We start from the raw sequence: 27,064 nt of genomic DNA on the forward strand, positions 1-27,064 counted from the left end.
GAGAAATTAATATAATAAATTTATATATCGTACAATTAATTGTATAATTAATTAAATTACGAATTTTTATCGCAAGTTATCCTAATTCAAACATAAAAAATTAGAACAAGGTTTAATATACTTTTTCATATGTATCGTACGTTAGTTATATTTTTATAAATTACCTTCGATAATTTAATGTAATCTTTCCTCTATGGCAAATTAATACAATTATCAACGTACGGGAGCCGGTGGTAACTATTTGTTGGACAAGTGCGTCCAACTCATTCAATCCAATTTAATCAATTCGGGCTTAGGACCCGCAGGAGACGTGGGATTAAGCGCGATCCACACGGAAGCGCGCGGGCTCTACGCGACAACGTCGACGAAGAAGGGTTTCTGGCCCTCGATCCCCGGCCCTTATCGTCGGACCACCCTGGACGCGTATATATCTCGAACGTTGCATCTACCTGTCGACGTATAAGGCGCGCGCTGTCTGGGAGGATACAAAACTGAAGGTGGACGGTCGTTGGCCGGGAGAGAAACGACCTGAAGTCTCGCCACGCGGATGAGAAACGAAGAAAACGAGTCGGGGGTAAGGGGCGAAGATCCAACGTGGGGCAGAGAAAGAGGATAGAGCGTATGCGTGCGTGTGCAAGAGAAAGAGAAGCAGAAAACTGCTTTACGACGGAAAGCCGCGTGCTCTCTGCCAATTTTCTCTCCGCGAGCCTTTTCAGAGATGTTGATGGGAAACTGGCGGCGATTACGCGATAGTCTAAGCGGTCCCGTTCTCTCGAATCACATTTCAAGATCACAATCGTTACGCGGCGTATCGCCGTGCAAAAGGGTTGAAAAGGAAAAAAAAAAAAGATATGAACCAAAGTCGATCAGTTGACGCGATCATCGCGGCGATATTTTACCTGCGCGTTAAGTTATTATTTTATCATAGACGCGATAAGAAAATTGCGATTCGATGTCAATTTTATCTTGGAAGGACTTCTTTACGGTTAAACGTGGGCGTCCACTACGACCGGGCTTCGGCGAACCTTCGCTAACATCACGAGTAAACTGTTTGCTTTTATCAAACTGTAATGTAAGCCGTTTAATACGATCGAGCACAAACTGTTCTTGAATGCTTAGATAACGTCGATTTCAGAGTGTGCATACTGTAACAAACAGATCGTTACTCGTAACTCGCGTGCGTTGCAATTAAAATAATAGCTTTTAACTGATTAAATTTATTCGTAATACAATACTCGCGTATCATAATTAATATTTATTGGGAAAAAAAAAGAGAGACAGAAAAAAAAAAATTAAAAAGGCTGCGATGGTCCATTGAAATATTCAGACAAAAGTATATAAAATTTTATAATTTTATTTAATCATCTTCTTTACAATTTTAATGAATCTTTATTTTTCTGCGCCGGTGACTATTGGTAATTACACGATTCCCGTGCCCGCGTACGAGTGCACCGCGAAAAAGTGAGCACTCTCCCTCCGTTGTGCCGCATATTGCCGATTAATCGATACGTTCCGTACCTCATCCGAAAAGCCAATGCGCGCTGCACATTCTCCGGCGTGCAGTCTGCATCCGCGTGCGCTGTGCAAGCAGGCAGCAATTGGCGTCGGAGGTCAACATACCGTTATAGCCGCGCATCGCCGTCGTCGTCTCTATTTCGCGGACTGGACCGCACTCGGATGACAGCGTCACCGATTGTACATACACGCACACACGGCGCTAATCTACCGCCGCACTGCAGAGGTGCACCGATCCGCACACGTAATCGCACGTGTGCAATTACCACAACAATAAGCGCACACGCGTATCATGCTCAAAGACAATACAGATAATGAAAGAGCGAAAGCGAAAGCGAGAGAGAAAGAGAGATAGAGAGAGAGAGGAGAGATTGGCGGAAGCTGTGATCCGATGAATGCCTTGCTTCTCTTGCAGTGCGCCGGGTTACGCGTAGGTGCACGCAGTCAGATGCAGCGATCCTCGACCTCCGGCACGAATCTTTCTAGTACGATTTCCTCCTGCACTCTAAGGTTCGCCGTGGCAACAAGTACCACTTTTCCTCATTTTTATCCCCCCGCTTTCACATGCCTTTTTCCATAAACCTGTTTAGTTATACCTGGATTAGAAATAAAAAAAAAAAGAAAGGCACAATTTTACTTTTACGGCACTCGCACGGAAATATCTGTGATTTTTCGCGTTTAATTAGCGCGTTCGCGCGATTTATTTTTAATAGCGAAAATATTGGGACAGCTGTACGACGACACAAAGGCATTTTCTTTCCTTCGTATTTGTTCTCGTTAAAGAAAACGAAGCAGAACGAACAAAACTAATACGTATGCTGTTTCAAATAACATACGAGATAGCGCAATGCAGTATACAACGTGATTATGCGTAAACGAGAGCTGAGTCAGCCGAGGGAAACAGTTATACCATTTGTCTTTGAGATAAAGATAAATTTAGTTAATTCGCTAGGACAATTGTTTTAACAGCTCGTGGGATATGTGTATCGTAAATCTTTTAATCAGTTGTTTTATATTCGCTGTCACTGAAAGTCTCGTAATTTATGTGCAGGTGCGAAGAGGCGACCGAAGTGGAGACACATCATCAACAAACGGCAGCTACAACGATGGGCGTCGCTGAGGACGAGACCCCGTCTTCCCTGACTTCGTCGCATCCGAACACCAACAACCCCAATCAGGAAGGTAAGTCCGCATTTTCTATAATTATCGGCACCGAAATACGCAATCGATAGTCGTCGTGGCGAAGTTTATCACACGGATATTCTTAAACTTTCACGGACACCGTCGCGGACGGATATCTCGGCGACGATTTGCGAACGAATTAAAAGTACGCATGCATGTGAAATAAAAAAAAAAAATCTTCCGTCGAAATTAGCCGATTTGTGCCAGAGTGCACTCGAGCGCAGCTCTTGCGTGCCGCGTAAGAATAAGCGCAAAGAATGAAAGTCACGCTGCTGCTCTCCAGCTGTTCTAGCGAGTGTGTGTTTTGTCCCTTATCCCATCGGCTTTTTAACGCGGGACATTGCCCGCGGATTTTATCCTCGATAGCGCGAAAATATACGTTATAATTGCAACTGGACGTTTCAGTCGAATAAAATTTGACTTATTTTTAGAAAAGAATTTTTTGGGAAAGTTTTGACGACGTGATTTTTGTTGGAATTAAATTTGGATCCTTTTCGCTTGATCTTTGGTTGCTTATTACTCTCGCGAATTTCTCATACGTATGTCGTTCGAAGTTAGATATACCTTTCCGCCCGGGTTCGTTTCTACGCGAAAAGAGCTCGCTCATTAATCGCTTTAATCGTCCTGTCGCGGAAGTTCGCAGCGCGACACGATGAAATCGCCGTCCACTTCTTCTCGACGGTGACCGTCTCGAGACGGTGCCTTACCTCGCTTTTCATTCCGTATTAGATTGCGATCGCGGAAGGGTAACGAGATGGACAAACGCAGAGTGCCATATTCTTTTTCTCTTCCGCGTAGCGCGTTTGAAACGTGTTTAGAATCATCGAATTCAGTTTTACCTCGAATAAATTACTTAGTCATTCTTCGCGTTTGCGAAAGACAAGGACTAGAAAGCCTGTAAATTTTTTTTTATTTGTGTAAAAATGTTTTAAAACATTTTAAAATATATTTCGAGAATTTACAAGCTGTATTCAGCCAAAAATATGGGTGAATTTATTGCAGCGTATTTTTTTTTATTTAATACGATCGCTATCCGTGGAATTTTTCCAAAATCAAATCGTCGCTGTAGCAATTGAGTTTAGCGGAATCTAACCTGTTTGAATTGGGATTCACGTCGGAAGTAATCCTGATTTATTTCTCACTCACGCTTGGAAATAGATTTTATCAAATTTTCGCAGAATTTATCAATTCGTCACCTATCGAAAATTTTTTTTAACTAATTCAAGAGTTGTCCGCTGTAGGAACAGGCACAAAGCGTTCTTTTAATAGAGAGCATTTTTTTTTTTCGCGTTCTGTATCGCGTGTTATTGAAGTTCCGGCCTTGCGTAATCTCTTTTCCCTTATGCTGCGCCGTAGCACGATGTCATTGCCGTAATTAATTTGAATCTACTGTCGGCTGCCTGCAGTCTCGTTGCGCAGCACATACGGCAGTCATACGGTCGTTGCAACGTCCTGTTCGACGCGCGGCCACGTCAAGTTTCAATGGGATTTATCTAACTGCGATGTAACGTCATGCGTGGCAATGCCACCGTGCTCGACCGTGCATGTCTACAGAGCCCCCAGGATAATATCCTCCGTGAAGGATTTTTCTTCGACCGCGAGCGAATATTTCGGATTCGCGTCACGTAAGCGCGGGATATTTCGATCTAAAGCAGCGCGCGTCAATTTTATTTTTCGACTATACTTTAGTAAAATATTTTTTTTCTTTTTTTTTTGCTTCTGTTCAATCGTTGATTCACCGGCAGCGAAGATTACGCCTCACCGTCTTTAGATGCGACTTTGTATCTTGCTGGCGCGAGTAATTTGCGATGAAATACGGCACGCAAACTAATCTCGATACGGTTATGAACAGCGAATGAGCGATGAGAGGGATAGTAGGCGCGCCTCGCTTTCTCTAAACCGACTTAATTATTCACCGAAGAAAATGGCTCTCCCTTGTCGGCTCTCCCTTCCCTTCCCTCCCTCCCTCCCGCCCCTCGATAACCCCTTTCCCCTGGGTTTTAGCGATACTTCTGTGCGGCGTGCACGGCGTATCGTGCTTTAAACATGTCTTTATCGAGTCACGTCAGTACGTGCAACGTGTATTCTCAGAAACGCGTAATTTTGCAAGTTGCGAATTATGCAGCGCGGGTCCATTGAACCACGTACTCGGATCAGAGCCTCGTGTTTAGTCGTGCCGCGATGCGAACTAATGCCACTCACAATTCTCAGAAGCGCAACGCGGTGCTTCCAACTATTCGCATTCACGAGTAGTGATGCTTCCGCTAAATCGACATTAATCACCCGCTAATCGATCCTTCGCATCAGGATCATAATAAATATATTAAAGAAAATATCGCATTTAAATGCTAATTAATTTTTGCAAAAAGCACCGCTCCTTTTTCTAACGTACATTTTTGTTCTTTATAATGGAAATAATTTTAAAATATAAATTAACATAGCTGACGCCGTGGTTAAAAGAAAAACGAAGTTAATGAATAGTTTTTCTATCCTCAAATTGATTTAACTGGTAAAGTGACAATATTTCTTCTCTTACCTCTCATTTATTCGTTTTAATAATGATATTTTATTTAATATTTTTATTGAGCCAATACGTCGATAATATTGAATCATTCCATCGACCAATGAACACTCGTACTTTCGTTATCTTGACAGTTGAATTCATTGCGTGCCATATGGCAACGACACTTTGCGCCTCGCGAACTTCAAACAACGTTAAAATACGTCGGCGGGAGGAGGAACGAAGGATAAACAAATTAATCTTATCGCGATTTATCTTTGACGTTGAACGTGAGTCAGTCAGATTATTTGCTATTGATTTTTCTATCGGTACATACAACGATTATACATTTAAGTATGCATATCGGCTATTAATCACGCAAATATAATTAAAACGTAACATTCTGAATTTTATTTGAGTCAAAAATATATTTTTTTTTTTTTCTAATTAAAATTAAAGTGCAAAAAAAAAAATTAAATTCAAGAATCGGTGTCAACTTGATTACGATTCGATTCAACCACGAATTTTAAATTAATCTTGACTCGAGATACATTTTATGTAGAGTTTAGACAAACGCAGATATCGTACGTAGTATCAAAGAGAACTGTTCCTCAATTAGCCGCAGTCAGCGTTCTAAAATCAGAAACGATTGTATGGAAGTTCAAGAGCCGTTCCTTTCGAAGCACGTGAGCTGCACGAGGACAGCAACGCGTGCAGACTCGCTGTTTACTTAGCTTTGGCCCCGTGCAACAACGCGCTTCCTTTGTTCCACCTTCGTCTCGCGGCTTCATTATAGTCAATAACTCCTTTCTCGGACTGAGAGAACGAGGCGACGTTTCTGACCTGGCACTATCATCAACGTGGCATCTCTCTCTCAACGAGTTAACGTTGAGCGGAGGAAACAAAAGAATACCAATGCCGTACGGGATTCCTCCAACTGTGCCGGCAATTTACATAGTAACCGAGCCAAATCTAGGTCGAAATATGGATCCGCGAATATCGATGTCTCCGGCCGGATAACGCCGCTTTCTCCTAACAATATCGCTTCTTAAAATCAAGGAATGACACTAGGCCTTGCACTCCTCGGCTAAAAATCATTACGGATGATGTATAGATAAGATAATTTTCTATACAGATAAAAAAAAAAAAGCACTCGTTGACGCAAGGTAATTTTCATAACGATATGTTAAATAGCGAGTCGCGCGGTAAATACTACGTAATAATCGAATCGTTAATTTTACTATCTCGTTAAAATGAAATTTTAACGAGCATTAATTCTGGTATTAGCGAACGTTATCTTTTTTTTTTTTTTCCCAACGCTTTCTTTCAACGACGTGTATTCCAGGCGTATTTTCTAGCAAGATAAAGGAAAAGGAAAAATGTAAATGCGCGAGACAAAGGTATCGGCGACGTTTCGTACACGCGACAGAATGCATTATATAACGGCCATTGTTCTCGCGATATCCGCAGGAAGAGCAGACGAACGGCAGGAGGATGCGCGCGCGTGTAAATATTTCCGTCAACATTTTTCTTCGCGAGATTACCGCGCGATACTACACGCCAACGAAAATAGGCTTTGCCCAAATTACGTCGCCGCGTACTTTCGGGCCGGCCCGCGAAAATTGCGCGTCTCGCTCCGGCTGATCCTTAATCTACGGCCCGTTAATCCCTTCCTCATCGGGCAGGTGTGTGCTAAATTAACTGCTCGTGTTTACGTAACGACAACGGTACTCATCTCTGTCGTTCGGAAGATCAGCCGCTGCTCGTGGAATCAACGCGAACAACAAGATGCGTATCTTTAATAAATATTATCAAAACACGCCAACCTGATTACGATTTATTGGGAAAAAAAAAGGTTTAATTTTCTAGCTTGTTATAAAATTATATTTATTTCAAAAGTTGTACATTGAAATAATACAACGTTAATTTACAAGGGAAAAAAAAAAACTTTCCGCGCAGATAAGGGTCTCTAATTAATAATGTAAAAACCCCGTGGAGCAAAAAAAAAATAATAAAAAAATATGGCGAGAGAGAATTTTCGTCACATTGTTCCAGGTCACGTTTTACCTCGTAACATGGTTTAAACGCGATAGCGAGATTTACGATATCGCAAGTTGCTGAGGGCAAATCAGCCCGTTTTTCGTTAGACGCTGGTATTTTCACCTAGTACGCGATATGTAGAGGAGTACTGCAGTATTTTAGTCGGGTCACGTCCCTTGAACCGTTGCCAAATATGCCCCGCCTTCTCTTGTTCGCCAAGTTTTTCGCGTCCCAGTCACACGGTGGAGTTTATGAAATTCTGCTTGCGGCCCTATCGTAGGTGTCCTGGATCGAGCGTGAATTCTAATGATCGTACGTTCGTGGTTTTTATAAAAGCCGCGTTACGCGCGCTACATTAGCAATATTCGTAACGCGTGCACATTTCTTCACGTATTTTTTTTTTTTTAGCCTGCGAGTTTTATTAATGCTTCTTGAAAGCTCGCAGCTGCACAAATTTAATTTAAATTACTGAGACATTAAAAGACGCCGAACTGTGCGAGTGACAAAATTAATTAGTTATTAAAGGGAAATAGATTTCCTCAAATTACGCCGCGTTTAAAGATATCGCTGTGGAGGAAGCGGAACGTTATATTGAACTTTATGATCCTTCTTAATTCATCTCCTTAGTCTGGAAATTCCACAAAGATATCAAATATTTGTAAAAGCCCTTCGAATCAGTAGATCATTCGAATTTGCTTTACGTATTAGCGGGCTCGTATGCGCGCTTAAATTTTCATCGCGATATAAATAGAACGCTAAATTATTCCGTCTGAATTTCTGCAATGCAATTAATTGCAGTTCTATTAAGATTTCCTTCGGCAATACAATTATCATAAAATTCAACGCGCCTTTCCAATCAATACCTCGCTTGTTCGTTTACTTCAGACGATCTGCGCTCAGACTACATACGGATAAAAAAAAAATAATAATTCACGGATACGAAGAGAAACCGCTTCCGGACAATTACGCCTGTAGATGAAATCTTAATTTTCTCCGTTCGAAAATTCGCACGTTACTTTCTTTCCGTCTGCGGTACAATCGCCGAATCCACCCTCGCGCCGAGCGGAAAGAAGGCCGCGGATTAAAGCTGTCCCGGGGTTCCGTCCCGATGTATCGGTTTTATGCATCATTTTCTGTCGCGTCCGCGTTGCGAGTGTGAGTTAACGGCGTCGGCGTGCTCGTAAAAGAAACGAGGCGAGACGCGTGGCACGGGTACTCCTCACGCTTCGAAACACGTCGCGAGGGCGATACGTGCACGCGGCACCGGCCGTTTAATAAGATATTCAAGACGCCCCGCCATCGGCGCGATGATCATTAACGCGTTTAAGCGCGCGTATGGGCGCGTGTGCGTTCGCGCGCGAGGGATCTCGTCGGGTTCGCCGTTACACCGCGGCCACTGTCCCTTAACGCGTTGCATAACTCGCGGAATCGTCGCGGGATCGTTACTTGGCGCCGCCTTTACGCCGCGCGCCGGCGTCTATTAGCTTTATCGTTAATTACTCGTCATCGACACGATGCCGGGCAACGCTGACCGCAGACGATCTGTATCGCGCCGATCGGGTACGCCCGTTCGCGCAACAGAGAGCTGACTTTACTGGAATTAAGGCTAACTGCTGATTGAATTGAACGGCTACAGCCTGGATAATGTAATTATCCCTTTATTTCTCGCATTGATGATTTTATTAAATAATGGAGGTTTTTATTTCTATTCGATCGTTCGTCGGAGCGATATTCAGGAGACGGTTGTATTATTTTTTGAGGCTTGGACGAGCGGAAGTTTTATTACGACGACGATATTCGGGAGCTCGAACGTGAACGATTAATCTGAAAATCGTAAAAAGAAAGCGTCGTTTTAAGCAGATTAGCTCGACGCTTCCGGGAATTTCGGTCGAGCTCGACGCTTCCGGGAATTTTCGTCGAGCTCGGCGCTTCCGAGAACTAAGGTGCGAGAAGGACGGCGATCAGTAGACGATCGAGACTGTCGACTGTCTCGCTCTTTTTACTCGGTCCTCTCTTTCTCTCTAAGGCCCGAAATCGGTCAGTCTAGTCGCGGAGTCGCGGGCGCGAGGACGTGTCGGTAACCGCTTCGCAATTACGCGGATTTTTCGCCGCGGACAGGGTGTCCCGCGTACGAATAAGTGTCGCCGTTGGCGACTGAGGAACGGGCGATCATTTCGTGCACCCCTGCGTTACTCTGCTCGTCGTTTTGGGCTTAGTTTCGCGCCGCGGAAAAAGTGCATCGGGAAGAAAAGGTTACGGCCGCGGGAAAAGTGCGCGAAACGCCCGTGACGTGAAGTGCGCCGCCTCGGGCGTCATCGACGCCCGCTTCCATCATTATTTTCTTCGGAAGTCTCCGGAACCACCATCATGAAACTGTGACGTCTGCATCCCGCCCATTTTCTTCGTCGCGGCCAGGACTCTCGCTCTCATCCCGTTTCGACCGAGGGATTTTTTTGAGGAACTTCAGAAAGACAGTGCACGGGGAACATTTCACGTCGCGGCCTTGTCTCATTCGTCGGCTTGGCGGCAAGTTCTTGGGATCGTTCATCCTGCCGACGAGAATCGGTCGAAAGGGATCAAAAGTAACCTCGCTTCACGTAAACGACGCTACGAATATCAAGACTGCGTGTTCGTACAGCGAATGGTCGTCCGTCGCGCTTCCTAATTTTAATCGTATAAAAAATCGCCGCGATAATCCACCGTCGTTCTTTCGAGCGTTCGTCTCTCGAGTGAGTGTCAGAGATTAGTGATAGTGATGATAAAAAAAAAAGCAGAGCAGTGTAATACAGTGTTGAATAATGTGAAGTGCTATAACACGTCAGGATAATTTGGAGTACTGCCACGAAAGACAGGACGGAAGGAAGGAAGGAAGGAAGGAAGGATGCAAAATCACCAACCTAACCTAACAGAAATCTACAAATGTAAGTGAACCGGCGACACGCCTTTAATCATAGATCACTCAATTGTAATTATTCCCCCAAAAAAGTATTATAATTAATTAACATCCCCAAATATAAATAACCTGCGTAAATTGGAATTTATTTAAAAAATCTCCTGCGTAGCGTGCGCATAATTATCTTCTAGTTTGAAAAATTGAAATCGAAAAGGTTAAAACAAGCGTTATATTTTCTTAAAAAGCACTGAAATCCATCGATAAGCGTTTTCACGAGCTATCGATACCGAAACATAGTTTATCGTCTGGAACAGATATCGGTACAGTGTGTTATGTCTTCGCGTCGTCGTCGTCGTCGTCGTGATTCGTAGAAGCGGACAGCATAATTTACTCAGCCAAACTAATAAAGAGCTTACAATCTCAACAGATCGCGAGGTATCGGTGGAATAAAGTCACGGGATTGATTTATGTTGTCGCCGCGTTAACTAACGAAGATAAGCTGGCAAAGTGCGCGCGCGGACACTGAATAAAAAGAAAACAATTTAATTACCGTCGTCAATCTTGGCTATTGCGTAAAATAATTATATAACGTTATTTTTCTAGACTCTTTTTTCGCGTCCTCTTCAAACCTTAATTAATCTTATTATTTATTTTATCGGCGCCGCAATATAATTTCAAATTAATTAATTCTGTTATCGTGATATACGACGTCGCGTATACTGTTTTTTTTTTTTCTAAAAACCGTACGACGCGGGGATCGGCTAATTAACATATTGCGCAGTATCACTATACGTGCACAAATTGCGACACGATCGTATCTGCCCGTGTTTTCATTGCTATCGCGAAAATCTCGCGCTGGATATACGGCCGGCGGTGTAGCGCGTATCGTCAATTTTATTTAGGCTTTACCGAACTGCAACCCAACTGAGGCATTCGCGAAACGTATTATACCGCATTATTTTAAACACATGTATATATGCACATTTATATAACATTTCCGTCCTTGAGTAACGCGAAAAAAACAGTGAATTTTTACGTAATCGCGGACGGTTAATTTTATTTCTCCAGTTCGAAAGTCATTAAACTCGTGGGTTTTTTTTTTTTTTTTTAAAGCGCATTTTTTTGCCACTCGCACGAGCCGCGTCAGCTGACGGCGGGCGATTCGCGCGTACGACGCGCATTATTAACGCATTGTGTTCGCACGCATCGTGCGTGGACACATCCTTTCGGCCGAGACAACCAGCGGCATGAGCCACATCCTGTTCCGATTGGCGCATAACGCGTTACCCGGCTACGCTATCTTGTGTACCCAGAAAGAAATTCGTGTCTCCCGGAGATAAGACACTTCTCGGAAAGCGGAGAGAGACCGAGCGCGAGTCTATGTAGATTTTTCTTTTTTTTTTTTTTCTTATTTCTTATTTATATTCCGGCCTCGTTTAATACGCGTGTTTTATGAGCGCGAGTAATACAAGTTCCAGAGAGCTTAACAGCAGCCGCGGAAAAATATCGACTTTTTATCGCGGGGGACTTTTATGCGGTAATAATCCGATGGCCTGCCAGCGAATCTTAGGCGGGGCCACGCGCGGTAATTCGCTCGAAGGTAAAGCGGCAGCTCGCGGGTGGGTACGTAACCGTTTTACGATTCGGTGAACAAAAAGGTTTATGTATTTTAGAAAGAAAACCATATCGTGCATTAGAGTACGCGGCAGCTTTACGATTGAAGGGCGAAAAATGGAACAAATGTATTCGAACGCCGGGGATTTTATGACGCGCGAAGCAAGCGCGGTGTGTAAGCGCGAGTATCGATGGCATCGTCGAAAAAATGAGCGCGTAATGGGCGGGAATTAATAATTGATTTCGTGATAGGAGCGAAGATGAAATTAATACATCTCGACGGTGTAATTAAAATTTAGGAAAAATATCTCGACGCTCGGGGAAAATTAAAGTAATTAAGAAATTTCGAAGTCCACTTGTAACTTTAAGGAGAGTTAGTCCCCGAAAATAGATTCATTGTGAATTCGGCCTTTTTCATTTTCTATCTTTAGCTTTATGGCTCTAGAATTAACTTGGCGTATTTTTGTCTCGTTCTTTTTTTTTTCTTTCTTTTTTTTTTTTGTTTGCCGGAGAACATATTTGCATTACATTCAGGGAACCTGTGTATTTAGAATATCATCCGGTGGTTTTCGGGATATCTCGCTTATCGCGGAGATGTAACGCGCTTGTTTTATCCTCGCACCTTAACTTGAGATAACGCGTCGTAAACCGAGGTCATTGTCTACATATGGTGCGGAAGAGTCGCTCCGCTGTTATAAATCACCGGCTTCGTTTACCCAGACGCGACGAATGCGTCGCGGGGGGAAAAGAAAAGAAAGAAAGAAAAAAAAATGAAACTACCGGGTGCATCGTCCCCGTCGCAACCCCTTGGCATAATTCGCTGAGAAGTTTTCATCGGTTTTCCGACAGCCCCGACATCGCGACGATATCCGACGCATCGGAAATCGATCGCAAATAATTAAGCCTTGACAGCCGCCTCGGTCGATTTCTGTTTCCCAACGACTAACCCATCAGGATACTGATAATAGGCGAAGATAGGTCGGCGACGGTGCCCTCGGGGCCGTTCTGATTACACCATTACCTACTTGCGCCGCTGCTAATCGTCTCGGTGCACATTTACGTCCGCGTGCGTGTGAATGCACATGCTCGTAATCGGTTTATCATAATTAACATCTCGCGGAAGCCGAACGAACGAACAGAAAATTTCCGAGCTAATGGCTGTGAAATTCATTCTAATCCTCGCAATTTGGGAAATCGTGCCTCCCGGTATTGAGGTTTCATCGAGCTCCGGCTGTACCGCGCGTACTATCAATTAGGTTGCGATATCTTTCCCTTTTCCGACGGGCTTACGATTCATTTAATTTCTTATTTAGCGAATTTCGATGGAGAAATCCTGTCGATTGATTCCCGATACCAGAGGACTTAAAAATAAGAACGAGCGATCAAGTCTTTATTCCATCGAGTTACCAAAAGATTTTACAAGCAGTCGGCTAGATTTTTCGAGTTTAGGTGATAAAATTATGATTAAATTTATTACAATTCTAATTGTAGATAAAGCATATTTTACTATATCCATTATATCTAAAAAAAAAAATACTTTTAAATACTATCAGGATAAAAATTGAGGTTCAATTAAGAACTCAAATTTCTGCAGCATAAAAAAAAGAAATAGAAAAAAAGGCATGCACGTTCATCCGATAGTCCAAGCGGCGCTTTTCTCCGTTTCGTTTCTGATTTCCATGAAACATTCGCTCGTAATGGGACTCTTTGTAGCCGTGGTTATTTGTATGCGTTTGCGGTTCAACGTATCGCTTACGTGTGTGCGTTCGAGAGAGAGAGAGAGAGAGAGACCCCCGTAGCACATCTTGTCCGCGGAAACGACGGTCATTAAACGCCACCACACGCGGGCGTCAAGTTCTCGCTGCGCTTGCGTCCGCGCGCGGACACGCTTTCGGTTTTTACCTCGCCTTTGGAACGGGCCCTGTTACGCCGCTCGGCCGAATAATAATCGCCACGACTTTCCATTTTCAACGAGAATGCGACGCGTCCGTCTCGTCAATGGCACGGGAAAAAGAAAATTACGATCCTTTTTATTCTTTCTTTCTTTCTTTTTTTTTTTCTTTTTTTTTTTTCTTTTTTTTTCTCCCTCCGTTTACGCGTTTACGCATTATACTTTTAACCTTTATTTTACTTTCCACGGTTCTCGTTACGTTCTTATTTTACATTCGCTTTGTCTTTGTAAATTCTGTTTTAAGCTGCTGAGATTTTATTTGACTCCGCTGGCCTTTTATTACAAGCCCCTCGTGCTAATTCGCGGGATTTAACACGTCTCAACTTTGCGAGCTATTTTGAAAGCTCTGTTCTAGAGTTCTACAATAGATTCCCGTTCCATTTTGCTCTATTATCTTTCCCGTCTGTCTCCCCCGTGCCTCTCTTTCGCGTTCCGCGCGTTGTTTCCGCGCGCTCCGTTTTCCCTTCGCGCGCCGGCTAGCAACCGGCCATACGCCGCCGTCGCGATCACTTATCGATCGTACATGTCGAATCGCTGTTTAGACTTATCAGCGAATCAATTGGCCGGTTCCGAGAACGCGGACGTAGCCAGGCCGCGTGAAACGTCACGCTTCCCGAGCGCCGATAAATTGGGGCCTTGTAGCAAATATCGGAGGATACAATAAAGGCTGATAACGCCCCGGCTCGTTGAATATGAATCGCGGCTTACGATCTCGGCGAACCGAGGAGAGGAACTGTTTCGCGCTATCGCGACTACTTTGCCCGTTCGGTTTTTCCGCGCGCGAAGATAGAGAGCCTGGCGGGTCGGAACCGAAGATACGGTTACGTCTAATCCGTCACGTTTCGGACGCGGGTGGAAGAGGGGCCGTATTAAATATACGTTTTTCGTTCGGCCCGATCGAATCGCCTCGCGAGGAGAGCTTAGAAACTTTCGAGCACGGCCGCACGATCGCGGCGCGGCAGGTAGAACCAGCTCGGTGCATCGCGGGAGATGGGAGGATGCAGCCGAAACCGTGTGCAGCACGCACACACGATAGCGGTTCACCGTCAGTCACGGTGCGCCCGGCATTGTCGGTGGGCCTCCCTCCTCCTTCGGCCCGCAGGTATATTCACCTACACACGTGCGTGTATACCTGCGCTGCACCGCCTACGCTTCTTTCACGGCGTGCACAATACACGCGCGGATAGCCAGCGCGAAGGCAGATACGCGCTTCGAAAAGTATTTCCGTCTCGGTCTATCGTTTACTTTAAAAAAGCGTAAAACTTTCTCTGTTTTTTTTTTTTTATATATATTTTATTTTTATTTTATTTTATTTTTTTTTTTTTTTTAATTTTATTTTTTTGTACAATTTTAATAAATTTTTTTAATAAGTGAATAAGTAGATGAAAGAGATTCGTTTTCTATTTAATTAATAATCGGATTTCGTTGCCGTTTTCTTTTCTCTTTCGTATACTTTACCGTGCTTCTGAAAATGTTTCCGAGAATCGAAAAGGGTCCGTGGGCGACGAACCTGACGACCTGGCCGAGTCTGACGCGTACAGCATCGTGTGGCGCGGCGGAGAAAAGTATTAAAGTACGCTTGGCTGTGTGCGTTGCCACGGCACGTATATTTACGAGAGACCGGTCTAGTCACGGTTAGGAAAGGAGACGAAGGTACAGGGCTACAAGGCGGCAAAGCGAGAGGGTAGAAAGGAACGGTGAGATAAAGAAACGTTTAAGCCCGGTTCGCACTTTGTGAAAATTGTAATTTAAAGTAAAACGTCTACTCCGTGCCGCGGGGGTCGTGGAATCTTAATAAAAAGACAGGCGCGCGTTCGCTTTTACGCGAATTAAATCAGATATCAGACGTATCAGAAACGGGAGGATCAGAGAGCGAGATTTCTCTTTCGCGGATGTCTCAGGTGTATCGCGCAATCGTGAGCGAAATTTCTTGACCCGTTTGCGACCGTCGGTGGCCCGTGTGTGAGATTTGTTTGCGCACACGGAGGCTAACCGAGTGGCGAGGATCGATTTTTTAATCGTTAACGTAACAGGGGCCTTTACGCGCCTCTGTTAGCGCGCGCCGTGCCGCGCGGTGAGAAGGGGGTGGGGGCAGCCGTGTGTGCTCCGGTCGCGCAGGTAGTAGGGGCGATCAGTAGTGAGGGTAAGACGTAAGAGTTATGGTCGCGCGCGGGTGTGCGTGCCGCGGTGCGGGGTAACAGCGCAAGAAAGCCGAGTGGAGGGAATTAGCGGCAGTCTTGTACGAGCGACGCGCGCGAGTCGGCTACGCGGTGACGAGAGGCCGTCGAGAACGAGAGGCACGTTTGGCCGCGCCGGAGTCTGTTGCGAGCCCCCGCGAAGCGAGCCAATCGGTCCTCGTGGTGCGACGCGAGATCGTCCGCGTTCATCGTCGTAACGTGCGGGTGGGCGCGCGCGCGCGCGTGCCTGCGTGCGTGCGTGCATATGTGAGGAATTACGCGTACTGGAAGCGGCACGGTAGTTGCGCAAACCGGCGTTTATTTTTTTTTTTCTTTTTTTACCGCGAGTGTGATCTCAATTTTCGGCTGTCAGTGATAACGTGATTGCAACCGCGTCGTCATTGTGCGGTCCAGTGAAATTCCAGGGCGAGAGAGAGAGATAGAGACCCCGCTCTTCGTCCGCGTTCGAATCCTCGGTATCTCCGAGCCCGTCGTCTTGCCCGTTCAGGGCGAATGAACTGCGCACGGTGATGATAGTCGTCCGCAGAGCGGCGATGCGCGAGTAATGAGGGAGCTGCGTGATCGACCGAGCACGACCGGCATCGGTGGCGAGAAAAAGAGAGAAATGTATATATCCCAACCTTGACCTTCAAGTGTGTTGTGCGGTAAGACGATGCGGGACACGTCGCGACGAACCGAGTTTTAACGTTTTATCTTCGTGAGGCTACAACCACCTGGAAACTGAGTACCTTGCAACGTACCAAATAGTGAGACCAGTGCCGAGGAGGCTTAATCTCGCCGCGGATAAGATTCACGATTAATTGGACGACTGTCGGAGACACGGCGGAATCGCTCCCGGGTTTCTCGCAGGTTCAACAAGTGGACCGGCGCCTCGCGGCCGATTCTGTCGAGACCGCTTCCGCTGGATTATCTAGAAACGGAATCTTAAGCGTTTCCGCGTCGGCATCACGAGTTCACCCTTCGAGCCCGATCGATCTCGGTGAACGCTGGGCTCGCGCAACAAGTTGGGCGAGCACGTGGCGAGCGCAGTGCGCCCGGATCAATTAAAGTGCGTCGTTACGTAAGGCCCCTGGTGACGCGCGACCTCGGCGATAACATTTAGCCGCCGTTACTGATAAGGGATTCCGCGACGAGCGGGGACAATACGTCGTGAGAAAAAACGGTCAGTCGATGGATCGCGGCCGAACACGAGCGTATCTCGTCGCGAAGCTTGCCGCGCGGTGCTTCGAGCTCGGACTTTAATCGCACGCAACGTTGAGTTCTGCAAAATTCTTGACGCCGAACACGCTGGGACTGAGTTTCGCTAGGACATTTTCTAAATCGCGACGGTGCGATGTAAGCAACGTTTTACTCGATTGAGATAAGTGCCAAGAAGTGTTGTTCGCGTTCTCGTCGAGGACTTGGACGTCGAGGAAAGGGACTTTGAGAACTCCTCTCCGAAAGAGGATTAATTATTGGTGCGCCAGGACGGCAAGCGGTTTTGAATGACCTTCGTATTCTGTGGCTTCGTCTTCGACTCGTCCGACGAGAAGACGAAACAAATGCCGGTCGCTTCGGAGGACTGGGTGCCCCATCCGGGCGCCAAGATAACCAGTTCCATCACCACCGTCAAGGGTGCCACCATACAAAGCACGACGACGGCTTGGATGTCGCCGTATAGCAGAACGGCACCGCCGGATCGCGGAGGATCGCACAACAACAATAACAACAACAATAATGGTGTAGTGATTTTGGATGGATGCAGACCACCGGCGGCTACGACGGCTAGGAGGTTCTTCAGGTGGTTCAGCAGATTAGGGCAGCCACCGATAGGAAAAACAGGTATGTATATTTTAAAAAGGCAATTTAGATTTAAAAAAAAAAAAAAAATATCGATGATTTAAATAAATCTCTTTTTTCTACTTGAAAAATAAATGTACCTATTTTTACCGATAAAAATTATAGTTTAAAAAATATAAGATTTTAAAGGGATGATGGAATATTTTCTTTCCATTTGTTTCCTCCTCTAATTAATTTTCCTTGCATATGATAAATACGCCATCGCCAGGGTAATTTATTAATTAATAACTCAGCGCGGTTTATCTCGAATATTATCAGGGGAAACTGTTAAACGTGTCGTAATCAATGATGGCACACCGTAGTCTTCGTCGCAAACCGGTAGAGCAAGTCGCGCTCTTGCGATTGTCTCAATTCGCGTAGATAGAGTCCAATCTTGCCATCTCTCTCTCTCTTTCTCTCTCTCTCGTTCTCGTTCCCATCCACGTGTTACTGTTAGTCATCGCAGGTGCATCATACGTGTGCTCGGTAGTTGCCGTTAATAAAAAGTACATGCCCGCGCGAAGGCGAATACGTGCGCGTAGTGGTAATGGGTAATTGAGGAGATGCGCGAGTATACACATTTATATATTATATAAATATATATATGTATATGTACCGGCGCGAGTGCGTTAACGGTTCTTCTCTTACACGGATTTCTGCTTTTATAATACGTTCGCTCGGCCGCTCATTGCCGATGTTGCCCCGTCCATATGGCGAACAAAGAAACTGGCGGATCTAAAACGAGTGACAAATGAGCACTTGGGTTGAACAGGTCTCACGTAGCGCGATGTACCAGATGTTTGAATCGTACAAATCTATACCGAGGTTTAATAGATCCTACGCATGGATTTTTTTTTTCTTTTTTTTTTCCTTCTTTCCCTTTTTTTTCGCACTTGCTGTGTACAGCTGTAATAACCCGCAGATTACTATCTCACGGCTTTTGCTGGCAATTTGTTGTATTATTTATTGCTGAGGTATATTATTTTGGCAATTCACGATTTAAAAAAATTATTATTGCAGAGTGAAGTACACTTTTCGCGAAGTAGAAAATTAATGCAGAAAATTCTGGCTTCCCGCTGGCATTTATTTTTCTTTAGTTACATTTTACGTGATAATTTCATACCCGTGCGTTCAAACATTTATGTTCATTCGGTTTAAATTTGAGGTCCTGGGAAAATCGCACCGAGTAATATAATTTCCGCGAAATCTAAATCGTATGTCTAACGGCGCATTAACCATTTCGCGTTAATGTGGCTCGTGGGGAATAATAATTGATATCGTATATCTAACGCCGCACGCGCGTTATTCAAAAGTTCCGCTGGGCGGCAAAAGAAATCGCCTAATTAAATTTTATCGACAAAGCGTAAAATTATATGAAGACTCCACCACCGACGTAGGTATTAAAATTCGCACAAAGCCGTTGCTTCCTCAGGCGGAACCGAGTACACGTATAACACACACGTGCCACATTCGAGACTCGGCATTGATTTTTACCGCGCGCCTCGTTGGGCACTTTCGAAAATTAGGGTCAAACCTGCAATTAAAAATTCGCTGTCGTTTATTTAAAAAACAAAGCTTCGGGAAATCTAATTTTAATTTGGAAACAAAACTCTCGTCTTTCGACTTTAAACCTTTCAAATAAATAACCTGTTAACTTGTCCACATTTATATATATTATGTTTGTATAAATAATTTAAAATTTAATCCAATATGTTTTTTATTTTTTATATTTTTTTTTAACGTATTTATTTAGTTTCGAATAATTTTATCTCAAAGATGAGGCAAAAGCCGATTGGCAAATAGATCGTTGAATTAATTTTCACGGCTGCTTAGGCTGCAAAAATTTCCTCGCAATTAACCTTTGGATTTTGCCTTTCGATGTTGAATTATTTTCACAAATTGCCGGGTAGAAATCTCCGTTTCAAACTGACGTTCTCGGTCTGATGCGTATTTCATAGCTCAAGTGGGTCGTACACGTGACGAAACACAAATCGCGCGATTGCGGGGCAGGATTCGATAAGTCGGCCCACACGTGTCGGGTTGAGAGTACGTTACAGGCCAGGCGAATAAACTAGGCGATTTCGAATGTCGTAATAACAACGGGGTCGACAAACCACGGTACCAAAACGCAACAGGAATTTCTCTATTTGGAAAATGACACTTTCTCTGTTAGATAACAGTTTGTCAGGCGCCGTAAACATTGTGAATTTATTTAAAATAAAATCGAATACGTGCGTTCTTTAAACGTCGAGTTATGACATAAAATCTAATATAAAAGTATAATAAATTAATCACGCTTGTAATAAAATTTTATTGACGGACGGTGTGATTCGAAAATGAATCTCGCGAGTTAAAAATTTTATAAGACATAAAGATACGCGCTGAAAATTAATCGCGACGCAAACGCGGCCATGTCCGCGTCCACTTAAAATAAATCTCCTTCTGCACACTTTGCTTGGAAAATTTATTCTCCGCATCTTTTATATTATCGCGAGGACAATTTTTTATCGCGATATTTTTGATATTAGTATTTTTGCGCGACGCGTAAGCGTCCAATAACTAGGCCGGAAAGAGGATGAACCGTGAACTCGATAAATAAACATTAAATTTGATGATAACAACCAGGTCGCGCCGATATTTCCAATAATAATTGGCGCTCTGCCTTTCTCGCTCGAAAAAAATTACGCGCTGTTACGTCGCGCACTGTCGTCTAGCACCGTGATGTTAAAAATGGGTGGGCGGGCGAGTTTTCCTCAAGGAGATCGGAACAGGATTGTGTTCTGCTGGATGGAATTGTAGGATCTTTACGCTAGCCGACGCCCGCGACGGCGACTGCTATGCGTTAAAAGTAGGCTGCGGTCAGACGCGCTACGGAATGATTCCTCAGGCTTCGATGCGAAAGAGGATGCGGAATAGTCCGACCGGTGGAAATATTCTTTCGCATGCTTGCAGAGAGCGGGTACTCGAATAATACGGCTTTAATATTGCGGTTACCTTTAAAAGTCCCTTATCTCGACAGATAATTAAGAAATCATGTGAGAAAGACGTATTTATTATATGAAATAATTCTCTCGGTTTTTTATATATTTAAAAAATATATATATATTTTTTTTTATTTATACATGGAATGAGAAATAACGTAGAATACAGATTCTGCAATGTGACTTCAATTATTATAGTTTTTTAAATGGTTTTTTTTTTTGCATCGCGTTTTATTAACGTGTCGACTCGCATCTTTCGAAATACGCAAGTTTTCTATTCGTGTATCGATAGTATAGTTTGAAAACTTGTATCTCCGGGTATAGGCGGTGACTGTTAAATCGGACGGAAATGTCCGACTAGATAATTGAAGCGCGTTTCACGTTCGACTCGCAGGTCGACCGCACATTGTCACCTGTCGGCTGCCATTTGCACCTGTCGGCTGGCCAGCTCGACTTCTTCCCGTTTGAACGGACCATTCAATGACGTTACTACGAAATAAAATTCTAAAAAGAAAAAAAAAAGTCCCCGATTAATTCTTTATAATTTATACAGTATAAAATATTATTTTTTATTTTATGAATAAATTTGCATTAGCATATTATGATAATAATTACAAAAATTAAGGGTTATCAAAATTTTCTCGATTTCTCGTGATTGCGCGAAAAGGAGCGAATGTAACGCATTTTCGAGGCCGATGTCGCGACTTTTCGTCGCCGTGTCGTAACGTTTCGAAACTTTGGTAGCACGCCAGCAGATGACACACCCGGTAGATAGACGTTGTTTGCGCGACAAGTATCGCGTGCATGTACGCGCACGCGAGTAGTTTTGTCGAGAGTGCGGCCGATTTGTATGGTAAATCGCGTACGCAGACAAACGTCTGAAACCCGCGGCGTAAACGTAAGTGCATTGCACAGAAGTGCGGCGTACACGTGGGACTTTTTAACGACGACGCGCCGTCCAGGTATTGTGTCATTCCGTCCTCATTCGATATACGAGAAACGAAGGTGTAGGCGAGGTCACGTGCAATCGCGTGTGATTGAGAGCGCGACGATACGATTCCCATTGCCAAGAGTAACCGGATTTAGTCACAATTAATTTATCAGACTCCTTAAACATTTATCCGTCAAAATTAGATCTGTATCGATCTATTAACCCTTTCGAGAGACTGTTACTGTTAAAAATTAACGCGTAAAATCATACACGTTTCTTATTAATTTCACGCGGAGCTGTAGATCCGCGAAATTCCGAAAGAAGATAGGAATTTATAACTTTAATCGAACCCGCTGCAAGTTCTATGTGTAACGACTCTCTGCGTGACCCGGCGATGCCGCGCGAGGTGTTAACTTACGTTACGCGGGACGCGACGCTACGGAGCTCGATTATTTTTACAGTCGTTTAACCGCCATTGGGACCTCGAGCCTCGTGGGGTCAATGCCTCGTAATCTACGAGCGGGGAAAATTACGCAGGTGCCGGGAAAGAATTCATCGACTGTCGCGGCGAGCGAGATGTTTGCCTTCTCGCGAGTCTGCACGTACGGGCGCCACGAAACACGCGCGTGCACATCCGCTCCGTACGCTCCGTGCAGAGAGAGAAAGAGAATAAAGAGAGAAAGAGGCGGTACACGCTCGCGATCCTCGCCGCCCGCCTTGCAAGCGTGACTAATGTATCTCGTGGAAAACGCACGCGGTCTCGTCTCCGCGAGCCGGGCTGAACTGGATTTCCTTGAAAATCCTTTCGATCAGAACAATGACGTTCCGCCGCGTCGTTTCCTTTCCTCGTTCATGTACGACCGCCGCAAATTATTCGACGAGAATAATTCCTGCTTCCCTGGAAACCGCGGCCGTGTCTCGTCGCGACGTTCCTTCCGGTATTTATGGTCGTTTAAAGGCGCGTATACGCTCAGCGAACGAGCGCCGCGAACTTTCGTCGACGATGGGTGTTGTTGGTAATGTAATTTTTGCAGCGGTTGATTTGTTCTTGCCCCGCAGCTTCATATACGGTTCGTAACCAGGAAACTACTTTTTTTTTTTATATATAATTTTTTTCGCACTTTAATCGCGATATCGTAACGTGTTTATTATTAATTTATTATAATCAGTAAGTGTTAGATCTCGTTCCATGTACGAGTCTACGTTATTTTTAATTATAAGCGATAAGATTCTCGATTAAAATTACGGCGCGAAATATATATTTTAGCCGCGCGCGACGTTGAGGTGCACGAAAATCAAGACAAGCGTTTTCGCCGCGTGTCACGAAACGTCATCTCTCGAGATGTGCACTCAGCAAGAAAGCGAAACCGCGATCATTTTCGAGCCACGTGCGCGTAACGATGGTTTCGAAATTTGAGACTGGGTCCGTCGAACGCGATTTTCGCGCAGAGATTAGCACAACCGATGGGTCTCTCTTGGGACTTTCACGCGATTGTGGAAACAAACGGATGCGACTGGCTGCAACTCTTTGCTTGCGCCAAAGTGCATCATTAAATTTCTACTCTAATATGCTCACACATTTATATTAAATATAATTAATATAATTTAGAAACGAAATCGTATCGACAACGAAATTAAAATTAAATTTAAAGTCTTTCGAAACCTTTTAACGCGAATAAAAAAAAAAAAAGAAATTAAGATATAGGAAGCCTCTGGGAAAAGGTACTGTCTTTCGATACAGTCTATTTAATCACTTAAAGTGTACCGGGAGAAAACATCACGAGCAAATTGAATTAAGTAATAAATAGAATAAGAAGTAAAGGACCTGCTTACTAATTTACTTGCACTAGTTATAGGATACTCTGCTAACTGTTCGCCAGAGACCAGTTACTTTTATGACCTGTTCTTTCTGGGACGCGGGTTTTTAAGCTTAATGCAATTCACCCTCTGACCTCATTCACTGACCGTTACTATCACATGCCAAAATAGAAGGCTGCACACTAATTTTACATTTTTGCTTTATAAACAGGCCATCGCGATTACACAAATTTTACTCCTCTCTTTACTATTCGTGCCGAAATACCGCGATGATATTACAAAAGAAAAGAAGAAAAATGAAATGCTCGTAGTATAAAAGATTAAATTTTACAATGAAAAATTTTGTTTCAAAGTATTCTTCTTTTTTTTTTCACGTGCTTTTGAGAATGTAGGTTTATCGAAAATATTTTTTAACTTTGTAATTAACGCTCAGTGTCGTAAATCTTTTTTTTTTTTTATTTTCCTCGGGTGGAAATATTCAAGTGAGATATCCGCAATCTCCCACACGAGGTCAAGGATTACGCGTGAACGACTATTATTTGTAATTCGCGGCGACTTCTCGTCTCTCGCGCTAGCGAAGTCCACTTTGGCAATCTGTAAACGCCAAGTCGCGAACAAAGCATCTATTGTCATCTCGCGTGTGCGACGAGCGCGTGTGCGAGATTGCGCTTCTCGGCGAGGCTCTTATGGTGCGTCGGCCGCGTTTGCGAAACCCCCGTCTCTCGTTACGGCACGCAGGAAGGATAACGGGTCGACACTGGTTGCCATTATTTGTTTCAAGTCCCACAATGCCAAGTGTCTCGACGAAACAGAAATAACTCATTTACGGCGGCTCTTTTATTAAACGTGTAACATTAACGTAAATAACGAGAAATTTAGGTCTCGTTCCGCAAGAATATTTCACTCCTTCCGTCAGATTGAGAAATAACGATATGAAGGTAATTAATTGGGACGTTTTAATTTTTATATTAATTTATTAGCGCTTCTGGTCAGCAAAAATTAAATCGCTTCAATACTGGGGACGTTAAAAATTAAGTTATTATAATTGAATTATGATGTAATTTTGAAAAATTATTTTACACATTTTAGTCTTTTTTTTGTCTCGTACGGATAAATTTTTTAAATATTTTTTAATTACTTAATTAAAGTAGAGAGTAAATTACAAAACTAGATATTCTTATACGATTAACATCACGCCACATGATTAAATAATCTTTTAACTTGTGCCGTTACGAAACTGACTTATTTACGTCAGCAAACGAGTAAGTAAATCGAAATCGAGCTATACGTATACATATCACGAGTTTATATCGATTATCATTAAGCACCACGATCCACTGCTTACGCTCTGCGTTACATCATTATCGATATTGTTGCAACGTTATACGTCTGAAATTATATTCAAGTAATTGAACTTTCCTATACGTATATTTTCTGCTTCAACTTTGCCAGCAAATGGTGCGCAAATAACTACAAATAAATTAATATTATAAAAAGTAAAAAGATTATTTAACAGCTTTTTATAGTTATATTTTTTTCCTGAATGCAACAATGTCTGTTTCTTAAAAAAAAGAAGGAAAAAAAATATATATATCCAAGTGTCTTTGAACATTGATAAATCCTTGAACCTTATAAGAAAATTTTATTGCCCCCTGAATAAAGATGTTAAAAAAATTTCATTGGCATTCAGCGAGTACGCGGGATTAAAATATTTTGCCGGCGTATCGATATCGTAAAATTTTTAATGAACTTTTAATTCCCCATTGTACAAAGTTTAATGGTTTCTATTGTACGGTAATTCGCGTTCGCGATGAAATGCAATTAAGTCGGGGAAACACACTTACTTTGTATCGAGTGACATCGTTACTGATCGCGGGAGAGAATCGCGTCCGCTTTCGAAACGAGTGGAATTTCGCGAATATGATGATGATGCGCTCGTTAACGGAGGCAGGCTGTTGCATTTCATAACGGGACGCTAAGCCGCGGAACCGAGTTTAGACCCGGCTTCGTGCGGTCGCACGATTATACCGTAAATCACGCACGCGGGACCGGTAACGTGTTCCCTCGCGGAAAATGCTGGCGCGGAAATGCGAATTGAGGAAACTGTCGCCGGTGGCGGTGGCTCAGGTGAGCAATCAAGTCGTGACATTGAGCTATTCGTCGCGATGACTAACAGATTCATATCTATAGTTGATACAGGCGTCGACAAACATAGGGAGATTAACATTTATTACTACTATAAGCACTCGCGAATATTCTGACGTATTATGTGATAAATGCGCTAACGTCGATCGATTTTTTTTATTCGCCTTCTAAAATAATGCGTTGTAAAAGTAGCGTCGAAGATTTCGTTTCGGTGTGTCCACGGTACGTTCGCAGACTCTTGTGAAAAGCGTTTCGATCTCATTTGTATTTTGATCTCGTTTATTTTATCGGTAACATACGCGCACGCATGTTCCTTCACGCTGAATTTAATTTGCAATTTATTGAAGAATGTCGTGTAACGTATTATTTGGAGCAGTTACGGTGTACATACATCGATATACGCGCGTCCGGTAATAGATTGGCCGTAACTTCGGGTTTCAGGAACCGCATCCTGATACTAACCACGCTCCAGTATTTTCTCTCTGAACAAACACGTGTGTTGCATAACACTAGGAAGTGAAGGTGGCTCGTGCTGCAGTTATGCAACGAAATAGCAGATCCTGTAACGTCACGCGTAATTTTTACATTGTGCTTGCACTCTTTTTTTTTCGGTAACTAAGTACATATCTTGTCGAATTTTATTTTTGCCTGCAGTATTCTTTTTTTCTTTTTTTTAATAAAACTTCTTTTGCAAGTAAAGACATTTTTTATTCAACATTTGCAATTCAGACTAGAAACTTTACATCGAATCTTAACTCAACATATTAAGTTTTTTCCTCATTTACATATATTTATATTGCCACGTATTAAAAAATACTTATTTCTTATGTAATAACACATTTGAATTTGTCACAAATTTTTTTTTTAACTATTAATATTTTAAATTAATAAGTTGTTCGATATATTATAAAAAGTAATGCCGATAGATTTGATTTCGTTTACGTGGGCTTCGCGTTTCCTGAGGTGGCGGCTGCCTTCTCTCGTGTTAGAGCGTGCTGATAGTTATTATCGCATGTTTGGTACTCGCCATTAATAGAGCCCCGAGCCTTCCTGCGGCCGTACTATTCAGCGGATGGCGGATAGATTCACGAGTAACCCACGCGAATGCATTAAGTGTACGCGAACACGGCTGTTGTTAATTGCACGAGATAGGTCTGCGTGTGTGCACCCCGCGGGAAAATACGGCATGCCGGTTCATTGTGCGATCCTCTCTCGAGGATCTTGCCGACGAATTGAGGAAATAATACTCGCGACATCCGCGCGTTTCGTAACGCCGCTCATGGGCGCAAAGAAGCGCCGGGATTTTTCGGCACGGGCGGAAACCACGTTGCGACATTCAAACGACTCGGGTGGGAGAAAAAAAATTTTTTTTACACGAATCCTCCGTTCGTTCCTTGTCGCTGCACTCGAGAAGTAGGCACGCACGTTGCGTAGGTATCTACATTGTCCCTTAAACTTTCTCGAGACGAATAACGAAT

The 27,064-nt window shown here is 43.6% G+C and overlaps 1 protein-coding gene across 5 annotated transcripts in view; it reads left to right on the top strand.

Annotated features, from left to right (window-relative positions):
- Positions 1 to 27,064, top strand: part of Trc (Serine/threonine-protein kinase tricornered) — an 81,677-nt gene that overhangs the window by 1,348 nt on the left and 53,265 nt on the right. For 2 of the 5 annotated variants that reach the window (XM_070665262.1, XM_070665263.1), the window contains exon 2: positions 2,567 to 2,697. In XM_070665262.1, coding sequence (XP_070521363.1) covers positions 2,567 to 2,697 — 131 coding nt within the window. Of the gene's footprint in view, positions 1 to 2,566; positions 2,698 to 9,568; positions 10,159 to 16,095; positions 17,715 to 27,064 lie in introns of those variants that run through there. The other 3 variants (XM_070665264.1, XM_070665258.1, XM_070665259.1) reach the window with 3 other exon arrangements.

Source organism: Cardiocondyla obscurior, linkage group LG13, assembly GCF_019399895.1.
Source record: "Cardiocondyla obscurior isolate alpha-2009 linkage group LG13, Cobs3.1, whole genome shotgun sequence".
NCBI lineage: Eukaryota > Metazoa > Arthropoda > Insecta > Hymenoptera > Formicidae > Cardiocondyla > Cardiocondyla obscurior.